Source organism: Puma concolor, chromosome A3, assembly GCF_028749965.1.
Source record: "Puma concolor isolate L17-30 chromosome A3, mPumCon1.1.hap2, whole genome shotgun sequence".
In the NCBI taxonomy this organism is placed as follows: Eukaryota; Metazoa; Chordata; class Mammalia; order Carnivora; family Felidae; genus Puma; species Puma concolor.
Genome location: NC_141669.1, coordinates 58,874,255 through 58,900,620, shown reverse-complemented (window position 1 = coordinate 58,900,620; position 26,366 = coordinate 58,874,255). Strand labels below are relative to the sequence as shown.

Here is a 26,366-nt window from a genome sequence, read left to right as displayed (position 1 = left end):
AGAAGTTACATAATCATCCCAATGTGGAAATGCCAAAAAGGAATTTGTGCCTTGGAATAAAAGAGAGATGTACCCCTGGGAATGACTGACTCCACAAAGGATATAAGGAGTTTTCCAGTGAGAAACTTATTACCCTAGACAGAGCAGGTGACTTGTAAAAAAGAGGTCGCAATGGGGGCTAAGGATTCACTATGGGCAGTTCCACTTGGTTACGACTTAGCCAGACCCCTGCCCTAGACAGCCTCCAGTGTCCCCCAGACCCGCCCCCTCCCACAGGGGAGAAAGAGGCCTATTCTGTTATCCAGCCTCCTGGGATATAAAAGTCCTTACTTTGAGTCCTTTCTGCCTCTTGCTTTTGGGTCAAATATTTATTTATTCAAGTCTAGAGACTTCATTATCTTTCTACCCTAGAGGGCCGAATGAATCTCCCCTTCCACTCTGTAGGAATTTTCTGAAAGAACTTACTCTCTGAAAAAAGTCTCGAGCTCTGGGATACCGCTCCCACCCTCCAGTCTTCCCTTGACCTCTGCCTCCGTCGTTCCACCTGCCCCAGGACGTGACAGAAGGAAGGAGGTTGGCTGGAAGGGAGGGGCGAAAGTGTCACAAGCACCTGTCACCTGGCTGGCCCTGGTCCCCACCTCCCCAGCCCCCAGAACCTCCGCCCTCCCTCCCGCACGCCCCGACTGCGACTAGCCCGTCCCTCCCGCCCTCCCGCCCCAGCCTCCCGCCACCTTCCAATGGCCAAGGGCAAGCTGAGCAAGCCGCGGCAGCCCAGCTGGGTCCCCGCCCTGTTCCCGGTTCCCGAGCCGGGCCCCTGCGACCTTTAAATGCCGCCCAGGGCCAGCGCGACGCGGCCTTCGCCACCCTGCTTCCTCGGGCGGCGACAGCAGCACCCCGAGGAAGAAAGCAGCCCCGACCGCGCAGCGGCGGTCCGGCAGCAGCGGCCACCTCCGACCTCCCGGCCCGAGCCGCCTCCCGCTCCCCTCCCCCTCCTCCCCGGCCCAGCCTGCCTGGTCGGCGCCTGGCCCCAGGCGTGCGCGCACGCGTGCCCGCCTGTGTGCGCGCGCCCGAGCCAGCCTCGGACCCGCGCCCCCGCCCGGCGCAGGACCGCCCCGGGATCCCCGCCCGCGCGCCGCGTCCCACGTCCCCCGCCGCCGCCGGGCCGCCAGCCCTGCACCCCGGCGCGCAGTGCAAGAAGATGGCGGGATCCGTGGCCGACAGCGATGCCGCGGTGGTGAGTGCGGAGGGGTGCACGCGAGGCGCCCCCTTCCCGCGGCCCCGCACGCCGCCGCCTGCTCAGCCTGGCTGCGGCGGAGAGGTGGCTGAGGCCCAGCCCGGCGCCCCCCGCGTGGGAAGGCGCCGGGTACCTGTTAGCGAGCGCCGGCTGTGAGAGGCAGGCCTGGGGGGCAGGCGGGGCGCCCCGGGTGCAGCCGAGGGAGCGTGCGTGGGGGCGGACGGCGGCATGGGGGTGACCGACAGCCCCCTCGATGCCGTGCAGCCGGCGGCCAGGTGTGTGCACGTTGCACGTGTGAGTGTGCGCGTGTGTGTGTGTCTGGGGCGCGCGCCCCGCCGCCGCCTCCGACGTCCCGGGGATTCCCCCTTGGAAATGGGTCTGGCCCGGGGGCTCCCGAGAGAAGTTGAGCGCGGCCCTGCACTCCAGCCACGTCCTTCGGGACAGGCCTGGGCGACAGCGGGTCCAGAGGCGTTTGCATTTAAAGAGGGGCCTGTCCTCCACCGACGCGGGGCTCTGGCTCCCCGGTGTGCCTCGACCTGGATTTTGATCCAGATCTGAAGGTCTGGGGATCTTCAGAAGCTTAGCTACCAGGTGGAAAGGACGGGTTTTGTTCCGGGGCTTTCTGCGGCTATTCAATGGGCTGTGAGGTGGCAGCATCTGCAGACGCTGCCTGTGTCCTGCCAAGGCTGCTGGATTCAGCCAGATCCCTGTAGGTTCTTCCCCACCCCTTCCCCTTCCCCTCTCCCGCCCCCACCCCCAAAACTAGAGCCTTTGGAAAGCCAATCTGTGTGCTTCTATTTTTAGAAACTAGATGATGGGCATTTAAACAACTCTTTGGGCTCTCCAGTTCAAGCCGACGTGTACTTCCCACGACTGGTAAGTGATTTAGTTCTGTGCTCTGTGTCTCTGCCTGTACCCATTTTCTTTCTAACTGCATTTTCTAATGAGTCAGGTCCCCAGGATCTGAGGGCTTGGCTCTTCCCCTACAGGCTGTAAACTTCCTGCTTCTCCTGTCATCCTTTGCAGATAGTTCCATTTTGTGGGCACATTAAAGGTGGCATGAGACCAGGCAAGAAGGTGTTGGTGATGGGCATCGTAGACCTCAACCCAGAGAGGTAAGACAGAGAGTCCTTGTCACGGGAAGGCTTATCAGGGAGTTACAAGGCGGCGCCCACTCTTGTTGTGGTTTATTGCCCCTCCTCCTCTCCCTGTGGCCAGTGTTGCTAGTTAGAAGCGCCAAGAAAGTACCATGTTCCCATGAAAAGAATGTGTATGAATCCTAGCCATCATTTGTCCAGACAGCTATTTATATCAGAGATTATAAATATAGGCCCACATCATTTTCTCTTTGACCCTTAGGGAGGCCAAAGGATTTTTTTCTAAGGGTTTTTAAACATGGTGCTTAGAGCAAGATCTGTCAATGTAAATGGCAAGCAGACTTTACAAGATATTATTCCCCTGGTCAATTTCTGGGGCTGCTTCTGAGAATTCTGAAATGGATTAAGGCACAGATGTGTGGGTGGTTTGAAGTATCTGACATCCCTAATATCAGTCCTTTTGCAAAGCCTCCTTTGGGTATCAAAACACCTGGCTTGATTGTAATCCTCCTTCTCCATACGTAGCCCAATTCCCTGTGTAAAAAGTGGCCCATTAAAAGCAAACACACCCTGGGGCGCCTGGGTGGCGCAGTCGGTTAAGCGTCCGACTTCAGCCAGGTCACGATCTCGCGGTCCGTGAGTTCGAGCCCCGCGTCAGGCTCTGGGCTGATGGCTCAGAGCCTGGAGCCTGTTTCAGATTCTGTGTCTCCCTCTCTCTCTGCCCCTCCCCCGTTCATGCTCTGTCTCTCTCTGTCCCAAAAATAAATAAACGTTGAAAAAAAAAAACTTTAAAAAAAATAAAAAAAAAAAGCAAACACACCCTGAGAAGAAGGAGCAAGTATGGGGGCCTGGGTCATTGACAAGTGTTGTCATGGCCAACCCTGATTAACGAGGTAATTTTCTGTTCAGCTTTGCCATCAGCTTGACCTGTGGTGACTCTGAAGACCCTCCCGCCGACGTGGCAATTGAACTCAAAGCTGTGTTCACAGACCGGCAGCTACTCAGAAATTCTTGTATATCTGGGGAAAGAGGTGAAGAACAGTCAGCAATCCCTTACTTTCCATTCATCCCAGACCAGCCATTCAGGGTGAGTACCTCGAGTGCCTCAATTCTAACTGCTGGCAGGGTGATGATGCTGTTCTCCGGCAGTGTATGCCAAGAAGGCTTTAAGCAGCCAGAATTTTTGCATGTCCAGGAAATTTGTCACCTGACGGCGAAAAAAAGAAAAAAAGATCAAAAGAGCTCTGTTTGCTGATAGGAATTAATACCATACTAGCTCTTGGCTCTATTTAGCTAGTACATTTAGTAAATAAACCCATGTCTGGATTGCTAAGAACAAATACTTTTCTGTGTAGTACTCAACCTAGTACTGGGAACGTAATCTATACTGGCCCCGAAACACCTGATTAATAAATAATAATAAGTGCTAGAATTTTCCTCAACCTGTAAGGAGCAGTAAGCCTTATTGGTTGTGACCTTTTAAAGAATATAGTGATGATCTTTTCATTGTTTCTTGTTGCTTTTGCCTGTACGGCCTGGTCCTGTTTCTGCCTCTGGGTTAAGTAGCCTCAGTGTGTTTTATTGCCACAGGCTGTGTGGCTGACAGACTCCTTCTCTTGGGCCTAGATGAGTATAAATTGGCTCTCCACTATCTCGTGGGCAGGAAGCACAGCCCAAACTTCCCATCCAACCAAGCAATATGAGTAGCACCTTCCTCTATGAAGGCCAATGCCAAGAGATACAAGTAGTGTGGGTAATGTGTTAGGAAAGGATTTACTGAACTATTAGTCCTGGTGATGAAGTTGTCTGCATTACACCTTGTTAATATACATCACAATAATGACAACTCAGTTAAAAGCTCCCTGTTGCATATAAGCCTACTAAAAGCACAGCTATCCTTAACCTGTTGCACTTCATCTAGAAATTTACAAGGGCCTTATAAAGAAGTAGTGGGAGGAATAAGAATCCACGACATCTACATCAGTGATAGAATCGAGATTGTTGTTCTCATCGTAGCCTGGGGAAGGCACCCCTGTCCATGTCCCATGCCCTCCCCCTTCTCTAGAATGGTAATGACCCCTTAGACTCCTCTTGACTGTGACAGTTTTTTTTCTTCCTTTTGTTTTTTTTTGACTGTGACACTTTCTCAATGATGAATCTTAATGTGTAGCTCATGAGTATGAGTAACCAGAGCTTCTGACGGCCAAGAATATAATGCTCCCCAACAACCAAATTGAAATGAAATCAGCCCTTCTTGGTGATACAGTTTTAGTAATAATATGTATTAAATGTGACTAATATCACATATAAAGTCTCTTCTTGCATGGGAGCCACCAGTGCTTTTAATGAATACATAGTACAGAACCAATGATTAAAATGTATGGTGAATTACTTGAGGAAAAGAGGAAGAAAAAGCTTTTGCCATATGGAATCAGCATTTCTTTAGCTTAACAAAGCCTTGTTAATTACACCTGGTCCAGTGGTAATTACCTCCTCTCTGCTGTAGTGTTTACCATGTTTGAGTGTCTAGACTGTTATTACATGCTACTAAGGGGGTTCCGGTTCTGCTTTGTTAGGGTCTTCTCTGAGGGTAGGACAGAATTGTGCAGGGGATGGAGGCACCTAGGTGGCTTCATCAGTTAAGCATCCGACTTCAGCTCAGGTCATGATCGCATAGTTCATGAGTTTGAGCCCCTCATTGAGCTCTCTGCTGTCTCAACGAAGAGCCTGCTTCAGATCCTCTGTCTCCCTCTCTCTCTGCCCCTCCCTCTCTTGCTCACGCTCTCTCAAAAATAAATATTTTTTTTTAAAAAAGAAAAAAATTGTTCAGGGGATGACAGTGGAGACATTATGTGTCATATAAATAAATATATGCTACTTTATGTCCCTTTCTGGAGTACGAGGAGAAGGGAGAAATTAAAGCATGAATAAATCTTTAAAGGATATTGAATAGTATAGAGCAATGGTTCACAAAGTGTGTTCCTCATTCCAGCCATGCCCGCATCGTGTTGGAACTTGATGGAAATGCAGATTCTTAGATCTTACCCTCGACCTACTAAATGGATAATTTGGGGGGTGGAGCCCAGCAATCTGTGTCGTAACAAGCCTTCTGTATGAGTCTAGTACACCCCGATGCTTGAGAACCACTGAAGATGGTGCCTTTCTCTAAAATGAAGTATTATTTATTTGTTTTCCCCAGCAGGGTTCAGTGAAATTGTGAATTGAGATAGATGATGATTTAAAAAAAAAAAAAAAAAAAGAGATAGATGATGATTTTGTTTCTTCCAGGTGGAAATTCTTTGTGAGCACCCACGTTTCAGAGTGTTTGTGGATGGACACCAACTTTTTGATTTTTACCATCGCATTCAAACGTTATCTGCAATCGACACCATAAAGATAAACGGGGACCTCCAGATCACTAAGCTTGGCTGACACTGTTGAAACCACCTCCGTTTCAAATAGGATCAGGTGCCACGCCTATCTGACTGTCGGTCTGGAAGAAGTGTCCTAGAAGATCTGGAGACTTAAAAAGAAAACAAAAACAAAAAAGCAAGCTTCCCTGTCTCTTCTTTCTGTGCAGTTTAGACCCAAAATGACAACTTCAGACTGTGGTTTGCCCTTAGGAAGCCGTCAGAACAAAGACACCGAGCCATCATTTCCAGAACCAAGAAATACATTTATGCTGGATTTTATTCAGACTAAACGGACATGGATTTGTGATAATTTGTGATTTGGTAGCAAGTTATTCATCTTTTCAAAACAAGGTGATACTTAGAAACAAAAGTGCTAAAGACCTAAAACAACACCACCACCAACAAAGACGGTACACCGAAATCAACTCATTTCTGCACTGAAGTGGGATCGTGTAGCACAACCAACATTTTAGTCAGGGTATTTACATAGAATGTAGGTTGTTCGAGGTTTGGTTGGTTTTGTTTTTTTGGTTTTTTCTTCTTTTTTTTTTTTTGTTTGTTTTTGCACAACATAATCGTTAATTCAGATTTTGAAAGCTTTCTCGGAGTTATTTATTTATACTCAGTGTATGTATTAGGGAATGATTAATGTCTCAAAAACAAGTTATGAACTTTTGAATGTACAAATATCTTAGGTCCAAAGGGGAAAATTACATATTACAATCATGAAAGAATTGTATCTTCCATACCCCTAAACTTAGGATCTCTTGATATAAATTGCTGTAAGTGCTTTTGGGAAAACTTGGCAACATTTCGATAAAACTGCTTTTCAAGTAATCGATGATTACATGAATTCTATTTACGTGACTTTTTCTCCTTACTGTGAATTAGCACAGTATTGGCTTCCTTAAGACTAATTAACTACTTTTTCCTAGGTCTTTATAACAGCTCATTAAGTTGTTATTAAACTGATTGAAAACATATAACAGATGATTGCATAGACAATTTTTAAAATAACTGTTGTATAAACTTTTAAAAGTATACTATGAAAATGATTCTGGAATGCAATGTAAAGCAGAAGCAAGTGGCCCCAAATAACTTACTTGGAAGTAATTTATATCAACTTAAGCTGTTAGCTCATTGTATTACTTTTATCATGTGACCCTCGCCAATGTCCCTAAGCAATGCCTTTGGAGCTTCAGAGGAGAGGATGCTTCCCGCTGTGTTGGCTGTGCTGAGACATTAGGATAAGAGGGTATCCGGATTAGGAAATGATCCAGTTAGTTTATCTGGAAGGTTAACTCCCAGAACTCCAGGTCTCTTGAGCCCAGCCAATAGTATGAATGCTTCCACTTAAGCTGGAAGAGTTTCCGTGCACTTGTGGAACTGATCCATCCGACAGCAGAGCGTCATCAGGAGGAGCCTGCAGTACTGTAAATGTCACCACGCGGCAAGGGATGGTCGGAGTCCTGGGCACTGGACGTCACAAAGTGCATTGGCCCTGGAGAGAAGGACCCCTGGCATTGCTTTGGTCAGGTAGTGGGGAGGACTGAGGGATGCTGGGGTGGGGGTGTATTTATATATAATTTAGGTTTTGTTTGTACAGCATACTGCATCATGTTATGACACGTCCTTGCCCTGCTTTGCTTTGGAGTTTTTTTTACACAACATGCAGAGACACGGAAGTGGCCACGTCATTTTCACGTGTCGAGAATGTAGACAGTGTTTCAGTACCAAAGTCTTAAGAAAAAGCAACCTAAAATTGTGAATTTTTTATAGGTGATGTATTTGGGTTCTTCTCAACTTTGAAACTGTTTAGCACAGTTCCACTGTGTTCTAGAAGAAGATACTTTATCCAATGAGACTGGCTGAGCATTGAAAAGCTTTATGTACCAGCTGACTTAATCAGCCATATTCAGCCAAGAGGGCTGTTCTGTGGCTTCAGGTATTTTCAAGCCTGTGATTAACTTCTCGTGGCTTCTCAAGCCACTAGATTTTGAGGAGTGTTTGTACAGGCATTTAGAGGGCACCCTGAACTATATTTGTAGGGGTTTTGGTCGAAGACCCCCACGGGAGGTTTCCTTTGACTGGCTTGTCCATCCCCACGCACTGCATAATTCAGCAGAAACCAGAGGAGCTGGGTGTGTTGATTAGAAATGACACTGTTCTCTCTACCTATCGCTAACTGCTTATCGGCCAAGCCCTTACGCAGCTTAGTGTGAAGATACACTGTTAACCCTTCCTTTCTCTGGGAGGCCAGTGGGAACCTCTTGGTTAAGCCTGTTGGAATTAATCTAAATGATGTGATGGTTTGATTCAGGTATAACGAAATTAGCAGGGGGGCCGTGTTAATCATTAGCTGGAAACTGGAAACAGTGTTCTTGCCTCTCATTGGCATGTGAGGTATAAGGTGGGAATTCAGGGTGGAAAGTGCAATTTAAAGCTTCACAGGAGAGCATTTGGGTGTGTAAGGAGTTATTTCTGACCAGAGCCTAATTTTGCAATATGACCAAAACCAAGGAATATAAATAACAGTCAGGCTCTGGGGGAACGAAAGGCAGGCTTTAGACAATCTGTCCATTTCTGCATCAAAATTGAATTGAATGTGTATATCTACTTAAAAATTAATAGAAGTGACTTCTGCTTTTTGGGCTATCCCAGAATTGTCTGAAAAATACTATTTTTTTTAAATTTGAAACCCCGTTTCGAATCTTGCCAACCTCAGTTCAAAACCCCTAAGAGATCACTCTTGGAATTGATGGTGACTTGTTAAAATGGCAAATCCTTTCATTTGTACTAAAAAATATATATATCCAAAAAGAGGGAGGGAGCCCTGTGGCCTTGAGAGAAACAGCCTTGGCATTTTCCGGCATTAATGTAGAAATAATGTTCTTATGATCACATATTTTCAAGGAAACACTTTCTTATTTACTGCGTGGTGTAAAACGTTGCTAAATGTGTTCTTACATTATTATGTCACTGCTGAAAGTTATTTGCACTATAATAAAGGAATTTTCTACAAAGCGGTTTCTGGTTTGTAACATGCTAAATTTGGCACCAGATATGATGTACTTAGTATAAACCAAATGGTATTAACAGTGTTCCCTCACTTTAATATATGCTCCAAGACCACTTGTTCACATGTTTCCCACTTTGATAAACTGATCAAGGGAAGGAAAGTGCCTCGGAGACCTAATGAGTTTATGTTGTGTGTACAATGGGTTTTCTTTTTAAGTATAATTTATATACAGTAAATTCACTTTGATGTACAATTCCACGGGTTCTAACGCATGCATAGATTCCTGTTAACCACCACCTCAACCAGGATACAGAATTGTTCCATCACCCCCCAAAATTCCCTTGTGCTATCCTTTTATAGTTAAATTTGTCCCTCACTCCTAACCCCTAATCAGGCAACCACTGTTCCATGTCCCCTCTCTATAGTTTTGCCTTTTCCTGAGTGTCCTAGAAAGAAAAACATGCAGTACGTAATCTTTTGAGGTCGGTTTTTTCCCATTTGCGTAATGCATTTGAGATTCATGTGGTGTGTGTATCAATAGTTTTTATCGCTCAGTAGTGTTCTGTTGTATAGATGTACCAATTTCTTTATCCATCTACCTGTTACGGATGCAGTGGGTTCTTAATAAATCATTACATATAATCTTAGCACAGTATATATACAAAAGCAAGACTGAATATCCATGTCTTCTCTTTCCTGTGGTTTGAATGATTAGGAAGGAAACTTGATTCCTTGGCTATTCTGCCTACAAATAAAACTATAGCTTATAGAAGTTTGCCGAGCTTCAGTTCGGGAGGTGAGCAGACATATTTACTCACATGCTGGTTCTAGGGTCCTACTTACGCCTTAAATGTTTTTATTAATCCCTTTTTTCCATTTTTATTTTTCAAAGATGCAAAGTTATGAGGCATGATTCTGTCACAGCTTTTGCAGTTAAGTATAGGCAGGGAGGCACCTATATGCGCACCTGTTAAGGTGGGGACAGTTTGCTGACACTATTGGACAGAGATGGGGGAACTTCCGTGCCCCACAGCCTCGCTAGAAAGATCCCTTTTGAAATATGACATTATACTTGCTTTGTGACAGCATTGTGGATTAGATGGTGTGGAAGACAGCTATAATTGGAGCCTCCAAGTGCCTCAAACACTGAAGGTCTTCACTCATGCAACAGGTATTTATTGAGCTGTGCCAGTTGCTGTTCTAGGCACTCAGACAATACATCAGTGAGTAAAACTGACGAAGGTCTCTGGTGGGTTGAAACTTTAGTGTGCTTAAGAATCACCCAGAAAGCCCGCTTAAAGGCACAAGCCCAGCCTCATTCCGGAAGATTGTTTCAAAAGATCTGGAGTTGGTCCCAAGAGTTTGTATTTTTGGGAAACATCCTGGATCCCAAATTAAGGAGCTCTGCCTTGGTGAATTCCATACACATTCACCTAATCAAACTGTCGGATTCTATGGGGCTGTGATACTCTGATCTGTGCATCTCTTCCTGTGAAAATTGCATTTCGACGCAAGGACATCCTTGCACTCCCCCAAAAAATCATGCAACTGTCATTACAGCTCTATAGCTGTGTGCCAACATCCCTGGTTTAACCTCCTCCTCTCCTCATTCTATCCCTACCTCAAATATAAGACACTGAAGTAAAAGAAAGTGCCTTTCAACCAAGTTTTATAGAAATCTTCCTTATTTGGATTGACTTTGGATCTCAGGAGGACCTGACACCTGTTTGAAACAGTGGATGCTCTGAGAAAGATTGAGGTTCTGGGGGAAGCCTGCCTTCCTGATTGGTAACTATTTCAATCAGTTACTCGTTGGAGAATTGTCAGGGTGGGACCCAATCGTTACTCTGAGACAAATAACAGAGAGTGACGTATAACTTGTAAAGAGGTCAGAGGGCAAGTAGTAATGGCCCAGATGAGCTGTTCCTGGCATTTTGGAAATGAATTTAGAGTCTTCCTTTCACAAGAAAACGCTGCAACACTGCGTGCATGCCTTGCTTACTAACCACCATGTTAATTTCACAATGATTCTTCCCTAAAAAAAAAAAAAAAAAAAAAGTCTCCTGCACAAGGCCAAGAACTGCCTTGCAAGACAAACACTAAATAATTAATTAAAATGGGTGTATACAGATGCCAAAACAATACTCAACCAAGACAGAAGGGGAAGAAATAGTCACTGACGCTTTCTCTTGCTTTGATGCACCTTCCATCTCCCAGGGAAAGATGGTGACCAGGTGAGCAAAGTCTTACAGAAGTAAGGAGACATCGTTCTTTGAAAGGGCAACAGACTGTCCCTAAATAATAGGCCCTGGGAAGCAGCAAGCCAGCCATGAGCCTTGGGGACGATGTGAGGTTTGGGGGGCCTTCCAAGGTTTCATGAGTAAGGATGATAGCAAATGTTTGCTAATGACCCCAGCAACTCCCTCTCTGTCAGTATTCTGTCATTAATTCTAAAACGATAGATGAAAATAATCAAAGCTCACCTAAACAGCTGGTCTGGGAACAGGAGGGAGAAGCAGTGAGTCTGTGGTGAGAGGTGAGAATGGGGCACCCCTGCCTCAGGGATTCCTTGTGTAAGCTTAGGTAGGCACTTTATTTATTTACTTTTTTTGAAAGAGGGGGAAAAATGTTTTAACTGTTGAAATACATTAATAAATTGAGTAATCTGCATTGCCGCACTAAGTGCTAGATGCAGTTACCATCACATTAAGAACTTTCCAAATATCACACTAACCATCAGTCACCAGTTCAAGTGGGCACTTTAAACTTCCTGCTTCACTTTGCCTCCTGTGAGAAACGGAAATCATGACACTGTATCATCATTGTATCATCATGTTTGGAGAGCCAGAGGTAATAGCAGTTGGGGCAGGAGTAAAACATTTGTCACGATTGATAAAGCCAGAGTGAAAATAATCATGATACCAACTCCTGTAGCAGTTCTCCACAACGTTGTAAAACAGTAAGAAAACCTCCAGTGTTTGAGGCTGTGTCTAATCCCTTGGAATATGCTTTTAATATCGTCTCATTGAAGTCTATTTTATTTAAAATCTAGCCAAAGTTAGCAGTGTGTTAGGCAATATTTAAAACGATGTTTGTAAAATACAATTAGAGATTTTTTTATGCTGAATTATTACATTTGTTCCAATATGAGAAGCATGGGTTTCTCCTAATGCAGTAAAAATAATCTTTAGTTCAACATAAAATGATTTTTCATCTTACATTAAAAAGTGAATAAGGAAGACATGCACAAAAAAGATAAGGAACTACTGAAAACAGTTCTTTTAATGAGAATCTTCATGGAGTAGTGTGGTCTGTTACTCTAAGATGCTAATTCACCATTCATTTATCCTACATTTTTAAAAAAATTTTTTTATGTTTATTTATTTTTGAGAGGAAGAGACAGAGCGTGAGCAGAGGAGGGGCAGAGAGAGAGGGAGACACAGAATCTGAAGCAGGCTCCAGGCTCTGAGCTGTCAGCACACAGCCCGATGCGGGGCTTGAACCCACAAACCATGAGATCATGACCTGAGCCGCAGTCAGGCACTCAACCGACTGAGCCACCCAGGTGCCCCATCCTACATTTTTTTTTAACTTTAGAGAGAGAGAGCACATGCACACAAGTGGGGAGGAGGGGCAGAGGGGGAGAAAGAGAGAGAGAGAGAGAGAGAGAGAGAGAGAGAGAGAGAGAGAATCCCAAGCAGGCTCCATGCTCAGCTTGGAGCCCCATGACCCTGGAATCATGACCTGAGCTGAAATCAAGAGTTGGATGCTCAGCCAACTGAGCCACCCTGGCACCCTTATCCTACATTTTTTAAATTTTTAAATAAACAAAAAACCCACACATTATGGAGAAGTCCAGTGTCTTTATCTGAGGAGGTTGGAAAGAGACCTGTTCTCATAAGACTCTGATTAAAATCCAATATTGGGGTTACCTCACAGTTTGGGGTAGAAGGCAACTAACCTTCATTCTCTTTGCTTTTGTAAGCAGTGTAAATTCCTGACTTGGGATTCCCCCTGGCAATCCTCAATAACTTTGAAATTACATAAATGCTTTTTAAAAATGCAGCTTGCTCAATTGAAAGGGCAAATACCTTTATACAGTTCACGCTCTTAAAGCACGTCTGTATAGTTACTCATGCCCGTAGTTCTTCTCTCTCGTAAGGGAATCACTCATAACTGGATGCTAATGTAGTGAAGCTGGGATTAAATGGAGCACTTTTATATGAAGGCTCTGTGTTGGACACCGTGGGTTATAAAAAGAGATAAAGGACATATGTCGTCTACCTGGAAGAGTTTATGATCTAACTGGAAAGACAGGTCATGGACATATAAAATACACATAAAGATGCACGTCAACAAATAGAGCCAGTCTGAGTGGGCAGAACATTACATGCTCTAGGAGTTCCAGGGGACAGGGCTTGCTAGGGTGACCCAGGGGTGGCATCTGGGTCCGGAAGACTTCAGCTGGGCTTTTAAGGGCCCGAATGCCCTTTGCACCTCCGTGCTACACCAACCCCCCCTCCATACATAATAACTTTGGGTTTGAGCTGAGGGGCCAGTGTTATGTCTCCCAAAGTTCAGTGATGTAGTTGAAATTCTGGCCTCCCAAAGCAAGTTCAAGGAGGAATTTGCTATTTTTAAATTACAAAACACATGGGTCTCTGGTAGAGAGAAGACCTTCCTTTCAGAAGCCTCCAGCAAAGAAAGGGCTCCTTCCTAGAATATCTATGGAGAAATCATATCATAGATGCATTTCAAGTACTCAACTTCAGCCCCACCATTTGGCACCAAAATACGAAACAAAGCAAAAAGACAAAACCACCTTGTATAGAAAAGAACCATTAAATACTCCACCTGTCATCCCACTGGAAGAGCAAAGGGCCTGAGAGTGGGGATGTGACTCAGATGTGCCTTCCGTGATTGAGCTTCCTGGGCCTCACAGCTGAGCCCTCAAAGGTCCTCTAAGATCCCTGGGCCCATGTCTAAAGATACCATTGATCTTTCCTGTGCCTCGCTCCTAACCACCAACCAGATTCTCCTTCTGGTGCTCCACCAGAGGAACAAAGACCTTCTCCATCACTGAACGAAGAACTGCATTGTTGAATTTACTGAGAACTAGCCTCCAAAGTGACCCCTTCTTAAAGGATTTTTTTCAAGGGAAATTTTGTCCCTGAGCTTTCCATGCTGACTTTTGTACCTAACGACATGTGACAGATTTCCACCGTTTAGCCCAAGTAAACAGTTTTCTTGTTTATACATGATAGCCAGCTTCTTGATAGCAGAATCCATTTTCTGAGCTCTGGTTCTAGACAGAGATGTCCAGTAAACTTTCTGGGGCATTGGAGAGATTCTGCAATCTGCATTGTCCAATACAGTAGCCACCAGCCACACGTGGCTGTTCAGCACTTAAAATGTGGCTAGTGCCTACCATACTGGACAGCGCACCTCTAGAACATCAGACTGTGCTGAGCTTATGCTCGGTCTAGACCCTCAGGGAATTTTGTAGGCAGCAGAACTTCCTGTTTGAATCTAAGCCGCACTCACCCTCAAATTCAGGAAAGTCTAGGCACTTTCTGAAGGCATATTCATATGACAGACCAAGGTGCCTCTGGGGAAGAACACACCGCAAAGAGTCCACAAGGCAGTTTGTTCCAGGAAGGCAGGCAAGCTTCCGGAGAAAGTGATAACTTTGCAGTCACTTCTGTGTTGTCCCTCACGCTGTCCCAGGCCCAAGTCAGTGGAGCTATACTTGAATCCTAGAACAAGGGGCTGCAATAAACACCCTGCTTCCGTGTGAACCCCACCCCTCAGAGAGCTGAAGAGTGAGGTAGCGGCAGCACCGACGACATGCAGTCGTGTACCCACCGACGTTTCCCACACACCTCGTGCGTTCCAGGCATGGTGCTAGATGCTGGCAGCCGTGTGGGCAGCTGCCGTGGCACCTGCCTGGGCCTGAGTCTTCAGCAGCCTCTGCACAGTTCTCAGCAGTACGACAGATGCCACCGAACAGCGACAGGAGCATAGCCATCCATCTCAGAATCGCAGTGGTGGTCAGAAGCCTTTATTTATTTTTATGCCTCACGCCATTGTGTTTAGGTGTTTGTCTAACCCATAAGTGGTTGGCCTCCTGTGAACAGTCTTGGGTTGACCTAAAGCCACGATTGGAGAAGGACCCAACATTTTTTCATATCCTCAAAAAGCCAACCTACTCCAGAAAGCGTTTGGGAACAAGAAATTTTATGGGTCATTTTGTGGGAAGGCGAGTCTTTTATCACACACCACTCAAAAAACAAGGGAATAAAAACCCTTAGTAGACATTTTTTTCTCCCCAAGTCCCTCTTTAACTTCTAGCCCTCTCCAACGTTCTCCGAGGCAGTTTCTGTATCTCTCCAATTGCCTGCCTTATGCAGAGAGCTATTTGGCCTGTACCAGCTCTCCAAAAGGGGCTTTTAAAAGGCAATTTTCTCCACAGGGGAGATGCAGGCCCCATGAAAACTGAGAATTCTCTATCATGCCATTTGCTAGTTTCTTTAACACTTTGCCTCATTTCCAAAACAACTCAAGGAAGCAAAGAGTGAGGACATCAAAACAGGTGGGGAGGAAAATGCCAGAACCTCCTGGTTCTTTCTGTCCTCAAGACTCAGGCTTAATGTCTCCTCTTCGACTTCCCTAATAATTGTAAAGAAGTTGCCTCTTGGGGCTCCTGGGTGGCTCAGTTGGTTAAGCGACAGACTTCGGCTCAGGTCATGATCTCATGGTTCATGGGTTCGAGGCCTGCGTCGGGTTCTGTGCTGACAGCTCAGAGCCTGGAGCCTGCTTCGGATTCTGTGTCTCCCTCCCTCTGCCCCTCCCCCATTTGCACTCTGTCTCTTTCTCTCTCTCTCTCAAAAATAAACAAACATTAAAAAAAAAGTTAAAAATGGAACTACCCTATGATCCAATAATCACACTGCTGGGTATTTACCCACAAAATACAAAAACACTAGGGGCACCTTGGTGGCTCAGGCAGTTAAGCGTCTGACTTCAGCTCAGGTCATGATCTCAAAGTTTGTGAGTTCGAGCCCTGCGTCGGGCTCTGTGCTGATAGCTTGGAGCCTGGAGCCTGCTTCAGATTCTCTGTCTCCCTCTTTCTCTGCTCCCCCACTCACACTCTGTCTCTGTCTCAAAAATAAATAAGCATTAAAAAAAATTTTTTTTAATACAAAAACACTAATTCAAAAGGATACATGCATTCCTATGTTTATTGCAGCATTATTTATAATAAGTCAAACTATGGATGCAGCCTAAGTGTCCATCAGCACACACACACACACACACACACACACACACACACACACACATGCATACACACACATAATGGAATCGTACTCAGCCATTAGAAAAAATGAAATCCTGCCATTTGCAACAACATGGATGGAGCAAGAGAGTATAATGCTGAGTGAAATAAGCCAGTCAGAGAAAGACAAATACCATATGATTTCACTCCTATGTAGAATTTAAGAAACAAAACAAATGAGCAAAGGAATGAGAGAAACAGAGAGAGAGACCAAGAAACAGACTGGTGGTTACCAGAGGGGAGCTGGGCGAAATAGGTAAAGGGGACTAAGAGTATATTTATGATGAGCACTGAAAAATGTATAGAATTGTTGAATCACTATGTTGTACATTTGAAACTATTATAACACCGTATGTTAACTATACGGGAATTTTTTTTAAGTTAATAAAAAAAAAGAGGGGCACCTGGTGGCTCAGTCAGTTGAGTGCCCGACCCTTGGTTTTGACTCAAGTCATGATCTCACTGTTCGTGAGTTCAAGCCCCACATCAAGCTCTGCGCTGACAGTGTGAAGCCTGCTTCAGACTCTCTGTCTCCCTCTCTCTCTGCCCCTCCCCTGCTCGTGCTCTCTAAATAAATAAGGAAAAGAGCATTAGGACTGACAGATTGGGGTTCAAATCTTGCTGCTTGCCAGCTCTGTGATCTCCCTGTATAAGTTTTGACAAATCTGAGCCTCAGTTTTTTTCTTCTGTAATATGGGACTGCAAAAATCTTTGCAAGACTATTATAAGGATTAAGCAAACGACTATCCCTGTGGCACTTAGCATAATGCCTGGAATGTAACGAGAGCTCAACAAACAGTTTCTGTGAGAACTATGTCAGATGGGCGCCTGGGTGGCTCAATTGGTTAAGTGTCTGGCTTTGGCTCAGGTCATGATCTCACGGTCCATGAGTTCAAGCCCCACGTCCTGTGCTGACAACTCAGAGCCTGGACCCTGCTTCGGATTCTGTGTCTGCCTCTCTCTGCCCCTCCTCCACTCATTCTCTGTCTCTCTCAAAAATAAGCAACATTAGGGGCGCCTGGGTGGCGCAGTCGGTTAAGCGTCCGACTTCAGCCAGGTCACGATCTCGCGGTCCGTGAGTTCGAGCCCCGTGTCAGGCTCTGGGCCGGTGGCTCGGAGCCTGGAGCCTGTTTCCGATGCTGTGTCTCCCTCTCTCTCTGCCCCTCGCCCGTTCATGCTCTGTCTCTCTCTGTCCCAAAAATAAATAAACGTTGAAAAAAAAAAATTAAAAAAAAAAAAATAAGCAACATTAAAAAAAAAAAAAAAAAAAAGAACTACACGAGAAATCAGACTCGCTCATCTGATACTTTATATTCTGGACCGACCTCAACTTAGCAGTTCTGAGGCTACTGAGGCTACCTGAATAGCAGGGCTTGCTAGGTTCTCATATGGCAGAGGAGAGAAACAAGTCCAGAGAGCTTAAGTGACTTGTCCGTGGTGCGACTTTGCGCCTCACTGCTTTTTGGGATCCTGGGCAGGGTTTTCTGTGGAGACACAGTGAAAACCAGCTGAGGAAGGGTGATGAGTGACCTGAGATAGAATGGCTCCCTGGGGCCATTCTGGGGTGAGCTGGGGCCCCGGTTGCTGTCTTGGTTGATTCTTCAGGGGAGGCTTATGTGCCTGACCCACCTCCCGGCGACAGTTTGAAGGGATTAATTAGCGTCTGGTATACAGCAGTGACAGGGCATCCTTATTCTGGTAAGCCACCCGAGTGCATCCAGCAGCTATAGCCAGATGGAAAACAACCACTTAGGCCTTAACGAGCTTGCTCGGCTGTAATTCTGGGGAGTCCTAAGAGCCTTACTAATTATCCCATCTTTTTGTTGTTGTTTGGGGTTTTTTGGCCTTGTTTTGTTTTTTTGTTATAGGTTTTTTTTGTTTGTTTGTTTCTTGTTTAAAGTTTCCTCACTGGGAAGGCTCCTGCGTGGATTAGTCATCCACGCTTTCTGAGCAAATTTTTAGTCATTTGCAAATGTGAGGTCATGACACTGTGTTTGTATTTGCCTGGTCTCAAGCTCTCTTCAAGTCACCCAGATGGCTTCCATCTTCACCCCCAAAGGGCACATACTTCTTTTTTTAATCCATTCTAGAAAGCTGCCACAACTACCCAGGGCTCTAGAGGAGAAAAGGATCATATTTTCTCGTTTCCACAAGAAGTAACTCCCTGGTGAAGCAATGAACAAAGCACCCAGCCCTTTTTAGGTCAGGAGGGTAGGATGTCATGCCCTGCACAGGCTTTTATGAAAAACAAAACAAAACAAAACAAAACAAACAAAAAATAAAACACTCTGTCTGTGAGGCATCACCATGAAAGTGAACCGTGAAGTCAATCTGTGTTCACACTACAATAGTTGAAAGGAACACCCTCCCCCACCCACAGCCTATGAGAGAGAAAACTCCTACTTACGCCCAAAGTTTGGTGCAAGTGAAGTGTCTGGGCGCAATCCAGAGTACCACTTAGACAACCAAGTTCTGCATGGCTGATTGTTTGCAACGGGTGGTAGAAACCACAAAATCATGTTCCAGAATTCCACTCACCCACCTGATGCAGGCTGTGGTGTTCCCACCAGCAGAGTCACACTCCACAGATGAGGCCCCGCCTCTAGAAGGCACCTGGGAAGAATTCAAAGAAAATATCTAGAAGCACAGATGTTGTCCTGCAGGACTGAGACTTGGAAGGCTAGGTCTAAAGTGAGAGAGGGGGACATCTGGGTGGCTCAGTTGGTTAAGCATCTGACTTCAGCTCAGATCACCATCTCATGGTTTGTGAGTTTGAGCCCCGTGTCAGGCTCTCTGCTGTCAACGCAGAGCCCGGTTGGGATCCTCTGTCCCCATCTCTCTCTGCTCCTCCCCTGCTCATGCATGCACTCTCTCTTTCTCTCTTTCTCTCTCTCTCTCTCTCTCTCAAAAATAAACATTAAATAAATAAAGTGAGAGAGGGAATTGACAGAAGGCATAGAACTCATTCTTGAGGTGATCCAATATTGCCAGTTTCCAGATGAGAAAACGGAGGCTTAGGGAGGTGAAGTCAACTGCTTAAAATTACAGTTTGCCAAAGGTAAATGTGGAGGGGAGTCTGGATGGCTCAGTCAGTGAAGCGTCCGACTTCGGCTCAGGTTAAATCCCATGGGTGTGGGTTCAAGCCCAATGTCGGGCTCTGTGCTCACAGTTCAGAGCCTGAAGCCTACTCTGGATTCTGCATCACCCCTCTCTCTCTGCCCCTCCCCTACTCGCACTCTGTCTTTCTCTCTGTCTCTCAAAAATGAACAAACGTTAAAAAAAAAATTCAAAGGTAGATGTGGAGATGAAACGCAGGTATCCTTCTGCCTAGGAGTCTTTGCAGGAGCAAAGTCAGGATCAGGAGGAGGCAGTGTGTAAAGTAGAGGTGAGATGGGAGACCCAGGGCTGCCGGAGAGGCACTGGAAGGCAAGGAGTTGTGTACTCCAAATACTTCACGTGCTTTCCAAGGATTATCCCGGCTTAGGGAGTAATGAAGGTGGCCCTCCAAGAAAATGAATTTGGCTTTCAAGGGTAAGGAAAGCAGATACAGAAAGAGAGAAGGGCCTAGTCAGTTTAGAGAGATGCCCTACCAAAGAGAAGGGCTGAGATGAAGCACTGCCCGGTGAACTTGGGAAGCTGTATGAAAGTACAGTAGTCTCCTGGAGGCATTGTAGATCGTTCAGCTCTATAGAGATACTTCTAGCACAAAGTCTGTTGAAAGAGAACACAGATAAATTTATCATCTGTGGTACCTAAGAATGACATAGTTATCCAAAGACGGGTGCCAAGGGCCACCTTTGCCAGGCATGCCCACTGCCCACACTCCGAACAGGCACTGGTTTGTAGAGATGGCTCACTCATGGGTCCTGGGATTCTCCACCTTGGGGAGGACTATTCACCCCTATGAAATGAGGGAGAGCAAGCGTTCCTGAGAGGATTTTCAACTGGGTCAGAAAATGTGGCTATGAATGCCAAGAGGACATAAGGTTGGGACAATAAGAAGGATGGCTAGACCTTAATAAGGGTATTGAAGCCCCACTCATACCCTGAAAGAGTCCGGAGTAGCCCATGTGCCTGAGGAGCAGTGCATGGCCCCCTGGTGGACAGGAGGCTGAATTGCAGTGCCCACTGCACCTGCATGTGTCGCTGAGGCTGAGAACAGAGAGGGCACTGAATTCTGCAGTTCCACACACCTTCCACTGGGCTATCTGTGGTTCTGGGAGGTAGACGTTTGTCCTCACAGCCAGACCCTCCAGGTTCTGGGCTTCTCTTCACTACCCACGCTCCCCAAAAGATGAGCTTTTCACTTCTCCTTCCAATAACTGACCCATAACTTCATGCAGGAATTGCAGGTGGCAGTGACCAAGTGTAAGGTGGGTCTTGAGGGAGAAGGTGTTAAGAATGGCCAGCTCTGTTGCTGGGTAACTTTCTCTCCCTCATGCTCCACCAGCCTCCCTTTCTCCCTTCCCTTTAGGTAGTGTGCTGCAGTCATAAACAGTCCTGGAATTTTAGTGACTGAAAACAACAAAGGTTTATTTCTTGCCTGATGCTATGTATCTAACTCAGGTCCGTGGATGGCATTGGCATCCACATCATCCTCGCTCAAAGATCCAGGCTGACGGAGCCTCCAGTCAACCAGGCAGGAAGCACTTAATAAACGGGCCTCGTGTTTTCACTCTAGAGTCTGTTTCCCCCCCCCCCCCCCCACCCCACCTCCCACCCCCACCGCCAGCCTCAGGATGGCTCTGTTGAAAATGATATAACCCGGGATGCACAGGATAAGAATATTCACCACAGGAGAGTGGAAAGGCCAAACCGTACAGGTTCAGGAAACTTGTTCTCAATTTTAAAACTGCCGGTTATTAGCTGTGTGACCTAGAGCAATTCATATGTGTTATGAACGGTTTCTGTGGCCTTGATTTTGGTCACCGAGATGATTAAATTATCCTCATGCGAATATGCTTTAAGATGTAGGTTTTACCATCGTGGATAATACATTTCGGTTCTCAAGTCACTGATGGTCCTCAGGTCATTGACAACGAGCCTCGTCATCTAGGGCTTTGGCGCAAGCAGGACTCAGACCCATCTCCACTCCCAGATGTGAAGGAACCAGGAGCGGCCTTGTGTGGTCCTCGGACTCACACGGCACTTAGTAGATGTCACCTCCCAGCAGCCAGACTTTCCTATGGCCCCTAGTCTCAAAAGGGCTCAGTTTCTGGTGAAAGCATTGTAAAAAGAAGTCTCTCTCCTCGTCTTTCAACACTTTATGAGCTTTAGAGTGTGTGAACACTGAGGCTCTTTTTTCTGCTTTTTTGAACTGCAAAGAGCACCTTATGGGCCAAGAGGCTGCTCCAGGTCAAATCCCCGCTGCTGATGGCAGCCCAGGTACATGCCTGCACACCACCTCCTGAAGACGCCCAAGCCAATTTTTCCTGTCAGGAGCCTCACCTGGACATGAAGAACCAATAGGCTTTCTCAAAAAAATTTTTTTAATCTTTTTTATTTTTGAGAGAGGGAGAGCAAACGGGAGAGGAACAGACAGAGAGAGAGACACAGAATCCGAAGCAGACTCTAGGCTCTGAGCTGTCAGCACAGAGCCCCACGCGGCGCTCGAAGTCACAAACCATGAGATGGTGACATGAGCCGAAGTCGGACGTTTGACCGACCGAGCCACCCAGGCGCACCTCCAACAGGCTTTCTAAAAACATTTGATAAAGCAAAAGAGAACATTTTGTAAAGATCAGACCTTTGAAAACAGGCATTTTCAAACACACCCTGGAGCAGACTTGTTGGCAGGCCATTTAGCAACAAGCATCCAAGGTGCATCTGCCCTTTGAGCCAGAAATACCACGTCTGGGAACTTACCCCAAGGAAACAGTCTAAGATATGCCTGAAGACTGAGACGCCAGGGGATTCGTTATAGCCTGTTTCATGTAGGGAAATATCTGGAAACAACCTAAAGAGTGTCTTCAGTAAATAAATGTGATCATAGGATGAAATCCTACACGGCCGCTACAATGTCCCAAAATACCATAATGTGACAGGAAGAGAAACAAAAGGAAGGGAGGGAGGGAGGAAGAAGATAACACGGTATGTAGAATAAAATCCTATTTTTATAAAAATGCATGAAGGACACATTTCAAGAGGTAGTGATTACGTGAAAATCTCATTTCACAAGATTACGTGAAAATCTCATTTCTTCCTTATGCTGCTCAGTACTTCCCAGTTTTTCTGCAAGAAACAAGTTCGTTCAGTCTTTCAACAAATGTTTATTGAGTAACTCAGTATCAAGGGCAGTGCTAAGTTGAAACTCACAGATAAGATCCCTGTCCGCCAGAATTTATTTGGTGTAATGCTACTTGTGCAATTTAAAAAAAAAATTATTATTGTTGTTATCATTATCATTATTTTAGAGAGAGAGAGAGCCCAAGCAGGGAGAGAGGGAGAGAGAGAATCTTAAGCAGGCTCTACACTCAGCATGGAGCCCGACACAGGGCTTGATCCCACGATCCTGGGTACACGACCTGAGCCAAAATCAAGAGAAAGATGCTCAACCAACTGAGCCACCTAGGTGCCCCTTAAATTATTTCTTAATCAGACTATTCAGAACTACAGTACTAATGGTAGTAATCATACTATTTAGTTATTTTTCAGGCTAGAGTCCAGGAGGTAAGTTTATATCAAAGGCTGTCAGATAGTTCTAGTCTTCAAACCAGCTTAGGAGCGCTAAAAACCCATGGTTCTCCCGGCTCTTCCTTTCACATCCCACTCCTGCTTGCCATGGCAAAATCAGGCAAAATCTTTAGAAGGGTGGTAGGGAAAACCAGATCTGCTTTTAAGGAAGGCTATCCTTTTGCTAAATATCCAAAGACAGCTACTGATTTATGTGGGAAGCAGCCAGATACCTGTGGCAAGGAACAGAGCAACTGCAGGGGAGCAAGGCTGGCTGTGGCAGAAGTCCTGCTCAAGGGTCTGGTTGGCTGTCAGAAATTCATTAACGTCTCCGTGCCACACTTTGTGGGGACAGTGGGCATAAGAACGTCTGCACCGCCTATGTCACTCCCTGCATGAAATGAGGGGGAAAACACCTATGGGGGAGTCAGCCCAGCTCACACTGACCCTCTGAACAAACTGGTTTCTTGCAGAAAAACTGGGAAGTACTGAGCAGCATAAGGAAGAAATGAGATTCTCACGTAATCCCACTGCTACCTCTTGAAATGTGTCCTTCATGCATTTTTATAAAAATAGGATTTTATTCTACATACCGTGTTATCTGGCCAGGATGGGCCTCAGCAGCACGTCTGTACCCTGTGGCCACTGCTAACTGGACCAGGAGTGGAAACCAGCCTCACGCAGTATCAATCAGACTTCCCTTCCTGGGATCTTAGAATGGGTACCAAGAACCCCAGGTTCAGTCTGGGCTGGTTTTTTGAGAGGGAGAAATAAAAACCTCAGCTTCTGAGTTTGGCCATCTTTGACAGAGGAAGCTGGGTTACAGAACAACACGCAGCTTGCTGAGAGGCAGAGTGGAGAGACGGTCCTGATGGATTTCCAGTTCCAGAACCCTGACCTGACCTGACCTGAGGCTGGCCTGAGGCTTATCTTCAAATCTGTGGAAATGCCCCTACAGTTTGATCATAAATTCCCCCAATTTTGATGAAACTAGCTTAAATGGTCTCTGTTTCTGGAAACTGACGGGTTCTAACCAATAACCTTGCTCACAAAGCTTCTGTGAGAATCAAATAGACTCATTTTATACGAAAGATTTGAAAACTCCTTTAGAGGGGTGCCTGGGTGGTTCAGCCAGTTAAGCATCATCAGACTTCAGCTCAGTTTGTAGGTTCACGAACCACCTTGGGCTCTATATGCTGACAGCTCAGAGCCTGGAGCCTGCTTCGGATTCTGTGTCTCCTTCTCTCTCTGCCCCTCCCCCTGCTAACACTGTGTGTGTGTCTCTCTAGCTCTCAAAAATAAATAAACATAAAAAATTTTTTAAAAAATGAAAACTCCTTTAGAAAGGCCATCCCCTGACTTTGCAAAGTTAAGGTGGGATCTCAGCCTCTGACTGGTTTTTTAATCTGAAAATTCAAACAATTATGCTGATTCCGACCCCACCCCCACCCCACATTCAAAAGTATATGTTGTATCCAATTCCTGGGCTTTCTGGGGGTCTGTGGCACAGAGTAACAGGAGCCTTAGAATCTGTATTGGTTACAATAAGTAACCTGGCTGCTGTAACAGACAAACCCCCCAGTTCTCAGTCGCTAGCAAAATAAAAAGTTAATGGCTACTTCATGTTAAAGTCTGCTGGTGTTGGCAGGGAAGCTGTGCTCCACGCCGCCATCTGGGAACCCAAGTTCCGTTAACCCCGGGCCTGCAATTTCTGGGGCTTCAGGGTCCTCTACCTGCTCCTGCTGTACCAGCCAGCAGGTAGAGGAAGAGCCAGTGAGAACACCAGAAACACCAGGCCAGAAAGGGGCATAACTTATCTCTGCCTATTTTTTGCTAGTCAGCGTTCGGTCCCACAGTCCCACATGACTCTGAGGGAGGCCGGAAAAACACAAGCTAACACATGTCTGTACAAAAATGGGGCTCGGTGAATGCATACCTGTCCTTGACTGCATTTTCCAGCCCTATTTCCCCCACTTTTGTTTCTAGCTGTCTCTGGCCTGTCGTCATGTAACCATCATTGTTGGCAAACAATGAATGGCCTGTGGACCATATCCAATCCATGGCTGTTTTTGTAAATAAAGTGTTGTTGGAACACGGCCATACCTGTTTGTTTACTTACTGTCTCTGGCCACTTTCATGCTCTAATGGCAGAGTTGTATCGTTTTGACACAGAACCAGGTAGCTCACAAAGCCTAAACTATTTGCAATCTGGACCTTTACAGAAAAAATTTGACAACATGTGCAAAAATGCATCGGCTTTCCAAATTCCAAGAGTGTGTTGATCTGTCTCAACTGTGCCGTTTCTTCTATTTCTTTCCCCTTGGGGATCAGCACGGTACACTGGGCAAACCACAGAATGGGACCACCTCTAGGGAAGAGCTCCAATGTGCTGCAGAAGGACTGGGATGCTTGTTCGCTTTCAGGGCTCATTGGGGTGCTGTGGTTGTCTTGTAACATGGGTGAAGTTTTTCGTGTTTTTTAGACTTAAGGAAATTCTTCCTGAATTTAATTCCTTTCTCGTATGCACCCTCCAAAAGAAGTTCTCCTGTCACCTGGAAGTTTTGTATATATTCTCAACTAATCGAACAAAAAGTAAACAATCTGAGTGCAATCAACTCAAGGACAAAAAATGGGTTACAGGAAGGGGCGTCTGGGTGGCTCAGTCGGTTGAACATCTGACTTTGGCTCAGGTCATGGTCTCATGGCCCGTGAGTTGGAACCCCGTACCCGGCTCTGTGCTGACAGCTCAGTGCATGGAGCCTGCTTCAGATTCTGTGTCTCCCTCTCTCTCTCTGCCCCTTCCCAACTTGTGCTCTCTCTCTCAAAAATAAACATTTTTTAAAAATTAAAAAATAAAATAAAATGGGTTATAGGAAGGGCAAAAAGTGGGTAGAGATCACAGACTGCAACACCAATCTTCTAATTGTTGTTCGAAAAAGACCAACTGTAGAATACGATGCATTGTGTAATTGCGCTGTCTTTGTAAACTCAGAGATTATATGTCACTGCAATCATTTTTAGTTAACAATGACTATATGTTGCTTCGTTGTCCTTTATATATATATATGTATGTATATATACATATATATATATATATATAATGTTATTAAACTGTGCTGTATGATCAAGGCTTCCTGGATCCTTTATTTAATAAAGATTTGGAGACTTCAAAAGAAGTTGCATCCTGCTCAAATGGATGGCCTCTTCTCGCCCGGGGTTCCTGTGATTCACAGCAGCACCATCCCACTCCCAGGGGCTCTGCCAAGCCCTTCTGCGGTGTTTCTAAGGACATAGGTTTGATTTCAAAAAGCACCGACACCTCCCTGCCTCTCCCAGCACTCAGAAAATAAGTTTCCAACCTCCTGGCTTGCTGGCTTTGGCCAGAGCCCAAGCCCCATTCCCTTGTTTGCAGGAGTGCCGGAAGGGAGGCTGGGCCCTCTGGCGGAGGCACTGTCCTCTCATCCTCTGGAGTTGCTGGTGGGGAGGTGGTGTGGACCCTGCCCTCCCAAGCTGGGTGGGGTTGGGGCTGGAAGATTTAAAGATTTAAAGGCCCCACCTGAAAGAGCTGCTATAGTCTGCAAAGTATCTAAGGACC

At 45.8% G+C, this 26,366-nt stretch overlaps 1 protein-coding gene across 1 annotated transcript; it reads left to right on the top strand.

The window, feature by feature from the left end:
- The first annotated feature begins 816 nt into the window (after window positions 1-816).
- Window positions 817-8,767, top strand: LGALSL (galectin like). The gene is made up of 5 exons (XM_025932088.2): window positions 817-1,234; window positions 2,039-2,110; window positions 2,261-2,349; window positions 3,241-3,418; window positions 5,620-8,767. The coding sequence occupies exons 1-5, from the start codon at window positions 1,199-1,201 to the stop codon at window positions 5,761-5,763; spliced, it is 519 nt and encodes a 172-aa protein (XP_025787873.1). The 5' UTR covers window positions 817-1,198; the 3' UTR covers window positions 5,764-8,767.
- The last annotated feature ends 17,599 nt before the right edge of the window (window positions 8,768-26,366 follow it).

What these genes read in the sequence shown, in the direction of transcription:
- LGALSL (XM_025932088.2), top strand. Translation starts at nt 1,199, where the DNA reads ATGGCGGGATCCGTGGCCGACAGCGATGCCGCGGTG. An exon ending in CCGACAGCGATGCCGCGGTG is followed by an intron (nt 1,235 to 2,038) that starts GTGAGTGCGGAG and finishes TTCTATTTTTAG; the next exon opens with AAACTAGATGATGGGCATTT. An exon ending in ACGTGTACTTCCCACGACTG is followed by an intron (nt 2,111 to 2,260) that starts GTAAGTGATTTA and finishes CATCCTTTGCAG; the next exon opens with ATAGTTCCATTTTGTGGGCA.